Source organism: Salvelinus alpinus, chromosome 5 (genome assembly GCF_045679555.1).
Source record: "Salvelinus alpinus chromosome 5, SLU_Salpinus.1, whole genome shotgun sequence".
Classification (NCBI taxonomy): domain Eukaryota; kingdom Metazoa; phylum Chordata; class Actinopteri; order Salmoniformes; family Salmonidae; genus Salvelinus; species Salvelinus alpinus.
The window spans coordinates 30,492,788-30,504,085 of record NC_092090.1 but is presented as its reverse complement, the minus strand read 5'-3'; the positions used below and the strand labels follow the sequence as shown (position 1 = coordinate 30,504,085).

The 11,298-nt window shown below is 43.3% G+C and overlaps 1 protein-coding gene across 1 annotated transcript; it reads right to left on the bottom strand.

Annotated features, from left to right (window-relative positions):
• Nucleotides 1-4,111: 4,111 nt before the first annotated feature.
• LOC139575897 (homeobox protein aristaless-like 4) lies at nt 4,112-7,589 on the bottom strand (the record flags this gene model as incomplete). Its single annotated transcript, XM_071401326.1, is given in 2 exon segments — nt 4,112-4,560; nt 7,458-7,589. Coding segments are annotated over 2 exon segments (453 nt in total), but the record flags the coding sequence as incomplete, so codon positions are not given.
• Nucleotides 7,590-11,298: the final 3,709 nt, after the last annotated feature.

Sequence of the window (11,298 nt, the reverse complement as noted above, 5' to 3'; positions counted from 1 at the left end):
TATTTTTGTCGACTTCAATTAGCGTGACATTCTTGGGGGTTGTGCGATCTCATTTCAGCACTCAAGTCTGAAATGCAGAGGGATTTTAGGCTGTCACTGCAACTGACGCAGTCATGAAACATATGAGGTGGATATGTAATGCAAGAAGATGGACGTGCTTCTTTTTTTTTTTTGGAACCCTCTAGATTTTTATTGATGGCCCTCCCACCCCTCCATCCTAATTATATAGACATCAGTATAAACAGAACAACACAGAATCCCCAAATTCTCCACACATGTTATTATGGTCAGATGTTACCCATTGCTGAGGATATTGTAAAAACTGCTACTCTTAATGAATCCTCAGAGTCTTGCCATCCTAAAAACATCCCAGTCTTTAAATGTAGGATCATTCCGTGAGAATAGGAATCCTTCTGCAGTAGCATCATTCCCACCACACAACAGCATAGAAAAATTGTCAAATATTGAACTCTGACCTCATGTGTTTTATTGTTTGTTTAAAAGTCCAATGCAGCCTTTATAATCACAATATAAAATCATTTCAGGGTAGCAATGAAATATCTTAATATGATTTCAATATGAATGGTCAAAAAGAAATGTAACTTCTTAGCAAAGAGCACTTTCTCAAGCAAGAATTGTGCCAGACTGTCTGGGAGTGGTCTGAATGGGGAGAACTAAACATCAGCTGAAATTGGCAGAGCGGGTTGGAGCTCTCTTTCTTAATGGTCTAACTAATTCTATACCAGGCAGACCAAAACTCCATCCCACCAAAACAGGCTGAAATTTCAGGCGGTCTTTTCAAACTGCTCTCACATTAAAAGGCCATTATCATTTTCACTATTTTACAGTATTATTCCAACCTCATCAGGAAATATATATAAAACCAGGGAAATCACATTTTGGACTGCACTGGACCTTTAAAGAATTGGCGGGAACTATATGAAATCATTCGTGACAATTGAAGCTGCACTTCAATTATCCGTTAAAATTTTTTTTAGTTGATGCAGTTTTAAAAAATAAGTATGTGATGAAGAATTGTTTTGCTCTCAATGCTTGTAAAACAAATTTCTAAAATATTATGTAAGTGCAATAACTTACTGTACTATAGTAACTCACACAAAATATATATGAGAACATGAACACAAGTAAAAGTATACCATCATTAATTAAAAAGCCGTACAATATAGCTTAAAGCCACAAAAACCTTTCAAAATACTTGGAAACTCAACAAACCAAGAACACCCACCCCCTTCAGAAGGATCACTCAAAAGCCAACCCACAAGTATCTCACAAAGATAAAGCAAAACTTTACATCAAATTAGTAACATTTCAAGGGTTTTTGTAAATTACTGTAAATCAGTCCAATTTACATACAAAAAAATGTTTTACATGCACACACAACACACAGTTTTATATTATAATAAGTATTTACTTATTTTTATTGCCCTGCTTCAGTAGTATTAGAAATGATAGGGGTGGTGTGAAAGGTGACATCATCACCGAGGGACAGACTGGGACCCCTGCAGGCTACAACAGGATGAGCTGATATACAAGCTGTTTCGCAACTACTTAAATTCTGCATATCTGATCAGTTAAGGCCCTAAGGCAAGCTGTGCCTCGATTAGGGTAGATGAGAAATTGAACATTTACATATTAACCTGTGATTCATCCAAGAAGGCTTCATATGGGCTTGTACGTTTCTGCAGTCTTTAACACTGAGCTTTCGGTTTTGTCCTTTTCAATCAATAGAGAACTGCAGATAACAGAACATGTCTATAAATAAAGAAATTCAAATGTTTTAAAAAACATGACGAAAACGGTAAACAAATCAACTGTGTCGACCTGAGCTTCATGTGTGTTTGAGCTCTGAGAACTGTAAACCCCCCAAGCCCTAGTCAGAGACAGCTATAGGCCAACCTGAAGCACAGGGCCACAGGCGGCTCTGTCTGTTCTGTCACACAATCCCAGAAAGAATCCCTGTCCACAGATGTCTCAGTGTTAATTAAAAAGGCTGCAGCCTGGCTGTGCGGCTATGTATGGCCTTAGTGCCGGAGGGGCAGGCATTCGGCAAGAGGAGCGAGAGGGAGAGCCCTAGTGCAATGTGGGGGCTTCTTTGTAAACGGAGCCATGACAGCTGAGGGGAAGCATGTGCGAGGCATGTTTGTTTTGCATTTATCCCCTGAGCGCAGCTGTGTGCACTGTCCTTTTCCCAGAACACCGGAACGCCGCGGCCCGTTCGCCCTCCCAGCAACCCCTTAGAGCGGCCTATGAGAGCACAGGGGCCCCATCTCCAAATCTCAGAGGAGCACCTCCAAACACTGAGAGACAAGCCATGTTGTCAGCAGTATGTTCATGCATTAGGCTTGAACTGCCATGTAAAACTGGATCCAATCTGAGTTGTCATTTGGAAAGGGTTTCTGATCCACTGTTTGTAGATGCTGACAGTTCATCCTGGATCATTCATAACACTATATCCTAGCAGAGCTACCTAGTGAAAGGGGAAATAATGAGTCTTGTGTTACGGAATTAGAGATGGATTCTCTGCTTAAGGTGCATGGGGTATCATATTTGGCTTCAAATCTATGAGACCTTTTGTTTTGACTTGATCCAAATGGGACCTTGGGAAAACAGAAAGCCCATAATGCATAAGATGATGGAACACGTCTAGTATTTCTGTCACCTCCGCAAATCGTGACATGGAGCCATCGAAAGCACGGATGCCAGTTTGCCCCCCGCATTGTTCCATGTCCACACTGAGGTGAAGGGACGGGGGATCCGGTTGTTGCCTGGGGGGGCGGGGGGCTATAAGGGGTGGTGAGGCTTTACATGAAAAGAGACAGTGGTCAACATTGATGGCGTTAGTCAGCATTTTATTATCTCCCTCAAAAACTGTATAATCTACAAAAACTGCATAATCTGTATAATCTACACTGCCTCTGCTGTTCAAGGCTGCCGCTGGGTATTATTTCTGGCAATGGGACTGGAGGGCACTTTTCCTGTAACTCCCTAGGTGGAAATGTGAGGTGAGGAAATGCCAAGGGAGGAAATGGCATGTCCACTTTGAATCTCCTCCTGCAAACAGAGCTGAGCCTGTCTGGTGCTCTCAGACCTGTAGCCCCCAGCAGGCCTGCTGTGCACCTCTCTCACACTCACACTCACACACACCACTTCCTCGTCCCCGTCCCTCTCTGGCTCAGTGACGGCCCATCAGCGGGGCAAGTAGGGCTCTCCGTTTGCCCGCACTTAAACAAACCTGGATTTATATCTGACATTTAAATGTTGGAAGGTAGCACCAACCTAAAGTATGCTAGTGCTGACCATGCAAACCAGAAACAGTAAGCTACCTTTGAAATGGTTTACCTCTTTCCCAAACTGAAGAATATGACTGATTTTATCAGCATTCTTTCAGTTAGTCTGACGGAGATGGATCGGCTTTGGGCTTGACCGTTACCTACACCCCTCTCCTTGAAGTGAAGCTGACCAAAATGACCTAAGGAAACCCAAATGTACACACAGACCCAAATCAGGCCAAATGTATGTAAATATGTGAATATCAGTTTGCAGTTTATGTGGTTAGTTGCATTCGCACACAGTCTGACAGAAAGGGAGGGACAAGGGATTCTGTGACAAAACCATGATCAAAATGAATAAAAAAATACACACTTAAAATTTAAATACTGGAAAACAAGAAAGTATAATAACACCTGAACAGAAAAAGCTATATTGACACTCAATAGCAGGTGTGTTAGCGGACGCATCTCAATATCTGTACAAACAGCATTACCTGTATTAACTGAATAAGTGCAGGGATTGGTTCAAATCTATTCAGCTTTTTTTTTGTTATTTTTGTTGTGTTTTAGTTTATAGCTACTGTATAACCAGCACATTGTTTCCAACAAGCAACCAATTCATTTGTCTCGTTAAGGATACGTCTGATTCTTGATTTCCTGCTTCTTATCTCAAGCTTTGACTACCTGACTGACTGACTGTTGTTCATCTCTGATGTCCACTGGTCTCTCCCATCAGAGACACAAAATAAAGAAGTTCACTGTCCAGATTTGTTAGTCTCTTTTCTCCTCTTCAGCAATTTGCTATGGCTTTTATGGCTTTTATCATCATTATTATTTTAGATTATCAATATTTCTGTTATAGTAGCACAGACTGGCCCCCCTCTCTGCTTTGGCTTGGTTTGGACGTGGTGGGGTTCCCAGAGGCCCCTGTCCTGCTGCTGTTGAGGCATCATGTTGCCCAGGAGATGGCTGCACTGTGCTCCTTGGCCTTCATACGCAAGGCGGCGATGCTGGAGGACTTGCGGTCCGGGTCCATGCTGTTCAGATCGTACCCGTTGATTCCTGACCCCATGCCAGGACCCCCAAACAGGCTGCCCATGTGTGTCTGTCCCATGTGACCCCCAGGGTTCGGGACGCCCAGGAAGTCAGATACGCCGCTGCCGGAGTGAGGATGAGGGGTCATACAGGACGTGACTGAGTCACAGGGCACTACGCAGCCTGGTACAGGAGACGCTCCACTGCCGCCACCAATCCATGATGGGTTCTGTATCTGAAACGCAGAGAGAGGACAGGGTCACTTTAAATACCAAAAACTATTTGAGTGAGTCAGTGCTTAGTTTTTTCAGACACCCTCTGTAGACTGAATATGATTATTGCAGAATGAAGGATGTGGTGTGTGTTTGACATCCTGTTTACAAACAAAAGAACCAACCGAGGATACTAATGCAATACAGCACAAGTTGTACAATTATTTATTGTCATGTTTTGCTTCCTCGGTGAAGCTCATCAGTCTACAACGCTCACCACCCAAAAAATGGTTATCTTGTGCACCAGCTTCCACTTGTCTCTTCCTTGGTATTTCGCAGACAGACGCTCAATGGCCTAAAGACGAGGTAGACCTTTTATGGTAAAACGCTTTACAAATAGGCTATGAAGATCAAGAAGCCTACGATACCCACCATAGTCTGTCAAATCTACTTGAATAATTCATTAACCTATCAACTCTGTGGAGCAACGTTCACATTATGGTCTACTTATCCATAGCCTGATATTTGAACGTTGAAAACTCTATTGGAGTGTTGCTGCAGGTCGGTACATAAGTTGAAGGGAAAGACATTTCCCTCCTACCTCAGTCCTTCAACACCTTAACTGGCTGTCTTAGTAATCTCCATGCTTCCTGTCACCCTCCTCCACAGACAGAGAGAGAGCGGCGGGGGTCAGGGAGCTGATAGGGATGTGGGTGTGGGGGTGTTTGAGATGGGGGGCCGGGGTAGTGGTGCTGGAGGCTTGCATGGAGTGGCCAGATGTGCACAGAGCTGCATTTCACAGCATCACACACACACACACCTGCCCTCTGACCCTCTGTGCAGATGAATAATACATGGGGGGTTCTCTGGGTCTATGTGAGGGTGTGTCTGGCCTGTCACTGGAGCCAGCCTGACCTCACTCTCTGGGGGGCAGACAGAGAGAGGAGAGAACAAGAAGGGGAGCTGCCTCATCTGGGCCTGCTGATCTGTCAATGCATCACAGAGAAAGGCCTCCCCCTCAGCTTGAACTACTCTCTCAAATCCTTTGTCTGTAACACCCAGAAGATGTAAGTAACCCCACTCTCTGCTCCTCCAAGAACTACCTCACCTCTACACCATGACAGCTGATGGCTGGTGAGCGTTTTGGTACAAACGGTTGCTGTGTTTCATCCAAGTGGGTGCCACTCATTGGTGGTGGTTGAGGAGAGTTTCCTCCTTACTATGTAAGCATTTTGTTTGAGCATTTGAAAAAACGCTATATATAGTTGAAGTCGGAAGTTTACATACACCTTAGCTAAATACATTTGAACTCAGTTTTACACAATTCCTGACATTTAATCCAAGTAAAAATTCCCTGTCTTAATCAAGTCAGTTAGAATCACCACTTTATTGTAAGAATGTGAAATGTGAAATGAATAATAGTAGAGAGAATTATTTATTTCAGCTTTTATTTCTTTCATCACATTCCCAGTGGGTCAGAAGTTTACATACACTCAATTAGAATTTGGTAGCATTGCCTTTAAATTGTTTAACTAGGGTCAAACATTTCATGTAGACTTCCACACGCTTCCCACTGTGAATTTTGGCCCATTCCTCCTGACAGAGCTGGTGTAACTGAGTCAGGTTTGTAGGCCTCCTTGCTCGCCTAAACTGTTTCAGTTCTGCCCACAAATGTTCTATAGGTTTAAAGTCAGGGCTTTGTGATGGCCACTCCAATACCTTGACTTTGTTGTCCTTAAGCCATTTTGCTACAACTTTGGAAGTATGCTTGGGGTCATTGTCCATTTGGAAGACCCATTTGCGACCAAGTTTAACTTCCTGACTGATGTCTTGAAATGTTGCTTCAATATATCCACATAATTTTCCGTCCTCATGATGCCATCTATTTTGTGCACCAGTCCCTCCTGTAGCAAAGCACCCCCACAAAATGATGCTGCCACCCCCGTGCTTCACGGTTGGGATGGTACTCTTCGGCTTGCACGCCTCCCCCTTTTTCCTCCAAACATAACGATGGCCATTATGGCCAAACAGTTCTCTTTTTGTTTCATCAGACCAGCGGACATTTCTCCAAAAAGTACGATCTTTGTCTCCATGTGCAGTTGCAAACTGTGGTCTGGCTTTTTTATGGCGGTTTTGGAGCAGTGGCTTCTTCCTTGCTGAGCGGCCTTTCAGGTTATGTCGATATAGGACTCGTTTTACTGTGGATATAGAAACTTTTGTACCTGTTTCCTCCAGCATCTTCACAAGGTCCTTTGCTGTTGTTCTGGGATTGATTTGCACTTTTCGCACCAAAGTACGTTCACAGAACGTGTCTCCTTCCTGAGCGGTATGACGGCTGCGTGGTCCCATGGTGTTTATACTTGCATACTATTGTTTGTACAGATGAACGTGGTACCTTCAGGCGTTTGGAAATTGCTCCCAACGAAGAACCAGACTTGTGGAGGTCTACAGTTTTTTTCTGAGCTCTTGGCTGATTTCTTTTGATTTTCCCATGATGTCAAGCAAAGAGGCACTGAGTTTGAAGGTAGGCCTTGAAATACATCTACAGGTACACCTCCAATTGACTCAAATTATGTCAACTAGCCTATCAGAAGCTTCTAAAGCCATGACATAATTTTCTGGAATTTTCCAAGCTGTTTAAAGGCATAGTCAACTTAGTGTATGTAAACTTCTGACCCACTGGAATTGTGATACAGTGAATTATAAGTGTAATAATCTGTCTGTAGACAATTGTTGGAAAAATGACTTGTGTCATGCACAAAGTAGATGTCCTAACCAACTTGCCAAAACTAGTTTGTTAACAAGAAATTTGTGGAGTGGTTGAAAAACGAGTTTTAATGACACCAACCTAAGTGTATGTAAACTTCCAACTTCAACTGTAAATACATTAAATTACTGTATTATTTATTATTATTATTACCTGTGCATAGTTCTCAGGTCTGGCTAGAAGAGGCAGCTCGTACGCTGTGGAGAAGTGTGTCCTAACCTGCTGCATCTGACCAAAGCGCTCCCTCTTCCTCCATTTGGCTCGGCGATTCTGGAACCACACCTGCTGGGCAAAGGTCAAGACTGAGTCACATAGTCACATAAGATCCATAGATACATATAGTAAAACATTTTGAGCATAGTTCAAAATTGAAAGAAGAATATAGTCAGTCATACATGTTTTTCCCTGAACATCCAATAGAATTAAAATAATATGTAGGTCTACAGTATAATATACAAAGCACATAACTTGCACAAACACTGTTGTGATTATAATTGTGGTGCTGTTCTGTGTCTTTTGGTTGTAAGGGGAGGAAAGAGACTGCCGTGTGTCTCTCAAGCCTGGGGCTCAGTGAGGCTGGGTGAACTGTGGGCAAGCACTGTCCAGCAGCATGGTCAGGCACCTGAGAAACAGTCCAGGAACCTCCATGGTTGGCCTGGCAGGGGAATCACAGAGAAGGGGACTCTCTGCCCCTCAGCCCTGGGCCTGGGCCTGTGTGCATGGCTTATTTTTTACAGTCTCCCTCTCTCAGAGAAAGCAGAGACCTGGCTGGAGTTTGACATCTGGGGGAGTTGACAGGCCTTGTGAAGGCCTCCTCTGAGTTCCCCTCCTATCAGCGCCATCAGCAGCAGGAGGTTGGGATGGAGGGCGAGATGTGGAGGGGAGATGGGGGAGTGGGGGAGTCAGTGGGGGCCGGGGCGGAGGTAGTACTGGACCCAGTAAGCCTGAAGCTTTAAACTTTCCACCACATCTCAGGAGAATGCCTTTCTGATAGATACAAATAACACTATTATTTTCTGTATGGAAAAAGGGTTCTGAGGATCACAGCCAAAGCGACTGTTCTATCTGCACAGACATCAATGTGCCGAAAATCTTAGTGGAAAAAAGTGAAAGTATGTGCTGCTCTGTAGATAAAGCAAACTATTCTTAAGCTTATAGTCTCAAATGCAGCCAGAAATTCCTTTCCCTGTGATCCATCTGACTCTCAGATTAACTCCATCTATTTATTGATTCGTGAAGTGGAGGCCTATTCAAAGGGGGAGCCCCCTATGTTTTGCAATCTTGATTTGTCACAGAGTTTGAACTTGGTTCTGAGGATGAGCCTTTGGTCAATCAGTTTGTGGTTTACACAGCCACTGCCATACAATTTCCCTTCTCTGTCAACCAAGTACACACATACACATGCGTACGCACACACACACACACACACACACACACACACACACACACACACACACACACACACACACACACACACACACACACTTTCAGAGGTATAATTAAAAATAGGGTGAAGTAATAAATCCGTTGGTCTGATTCCCTGGGCGGGTGGGCAATCAGAGAGGAGAGGAGAGCAGAAGGATCTCTAGGCCTCTAATACAGACAATGTGGAGAGGAGGTTTTCACTTGAGTACTCAAAACGTTCACAGACCCTTCCCTCCCTTTCTTTGTCTTCTGACAGGAACAGGGCAATTTTCTCATGACAAAAGTGTGCTGTAATTACCTTTGACATCTGAGCCTAAAACGGTTGTTTATTGAAAGCATTATTGTGTTTAAATTTCCATCAAAGCTGGTGAAAGTGATCTGAATAGAGTCAGTCTCAGATGGGCTTAGGCCTGGCGCCCTCCCCCACACAACGTCATAGGACCTATCTCAGAGCTGGGTAACCTGATATCAGCCTGACTCTGATTGCACTTCATGTCAAGGCACAGAGCTGAGAGCACTGTCCCTCAGCTTCACATCGTCTGTTTAGAAAGCTTTACTCACTGATTACACTGATACAGGAAATATATGAGCAGTATATGGTATCACAGCATTTTTGTGAGAGAGCACAATAACTAGCCAATTATTCCCCTTTTTTCTTTCTGCACCCCTGACATGATTTCTCTCTCTCCTTGGTCATTTATTTATTTATTTCACTCACTCACTCACTCACACTCTTCCTCCCTTTATAAATCTGAGTAGGGAATTTGGGAAATTGAAAAGTGACATGGGAGAATGTTCAAACCAGAGCTTGTTTTCATTTTATGTTTAATTTCCTGACACCTAAACCCCTGGCTTTCCGATGCTCCCCCTCCAGCCCAGAAGAGCCACACAGACAAGAGAGAAGGACAGCTACGCTCCCTCACCTCTCCTCTCACTGCTGTCATCTGTCTCTTTCCTTCTCTTTCTGGCTTCATGTCTTTCTTTCAACAGTCTCATACAACCCAAATACTCACTAGCTTCTATTGCCCATGAATCCCCTCTTCAACTACAATGCTAAATTATGTGGAGAAGAGATTGCAAAGAGTACAGTATGATAGTTGGATGGACTCACTCCTTGGTTCACATGCACCTTCTCCCTTTGTGTCTTTTGACAGTGATCCACCAGTAGAGTTGTTGATCATGTTCGGACAGTAGGTATCTATCTACCAACAGATACGGTTTGTTCGTGCTTTCTGTCCGACTTCTCCCTAGACAGGGTCTGTTCCGTAGAGCTAAGTGTTTGTGTTGTGCTCACTGGGTAGTGACAGTAATTGGTAAAGACGTTGACAGCTAAAGTAGCTTAGAGACTTACTATGAGGCTTTAGTTATGTTCCAGCACAGAGAGAAAGAACACAGAAATGCCAAACTGTCCTGGCAGGGAGGCTGCATGGGGATACAGCTACTTTGAATTCAGAGACTGGCTTTGAGGATTGATCGTCTGCCACTGCTGTTTCCATACTATAGCAAGGCCCAAATGGACCTGCAAATAGTACACAATGGTGGTACCCAATGACTAAGTATTTCTAATTTGTATAGTTACCCAGCTATGAGCACAACATCTAATATCATATTTATATTATTTGTTATTATGCTTATTGATGGGTGGCTGTCCTGTTTTATCTTAACTAAGGTCTGTAGTTTGGTCCTTAACTCATATTGGCATTTCATGTTGCATTATATACTCCCCATGTCAAACAACGTCCAGCAGCCTCAGAGCTGTGGACTGACAGCAAGGTAGTCTGAGAGACGTGATGTTATTGAAACCCTTGACCTTTGACCTGTAGATGTATCTGGAGTGCAGATGACTCAGAGCTCAACCGACTTCCTCCCTTTGAAACCAGTAGACAGAAAAAACAAACATTTCTCTGGCTAACGTTTATAGTCAGGCAAGTTTACAAGCTCCTCTTGTTCTGTCCTATTAAGTGGACTAAAGAGAGAGTATTTCAGTTACAATCTGAAAAACACTGCCTTAATTAATTTGGAAATCTATTGACAACCACAAAAGTGAAATCTCAGTGGAATTCCAATCGACAAAAACCCACAGTACTATGAGCTTTTCAGCAGGACAAATTCTTGTGGATTTAGTTGAACAGTTTGTCCACTTTAGATGCAGAATTCATGAGGTGTGAAGCTCCTTTTTTCTGAGTAAAGAGCGGAAATTCCGGTTCTTTGACTGACAAGGCATCTTGTGTCTTTTATCTTTTAACTTGAATGGTTTAAGAGGGTCAGTGGGAGAGCTTAGGCTGTAAAGGGCCCAGCTGAACTACCTCTATTTCTCTCTCTCTATATATATATATATATATATATATATATATATATGAGAGCAACAAGGGCAAGAAGAGGCGTAACCGCGCCACCTTCACCAGCTACCAACTGGAGGAGCTGGAGAAGGTCTTCCAGAAGACCCACTACCCAGATGTGTGTATATATATACACATATAGATGTGTGTATATATATATATAGAGAGAGAGAGAGAGAGAGAGAGAGAGAGAGAGAGAGAGAGAGAGAGAGAGAGAGAGAGAGAGAGAG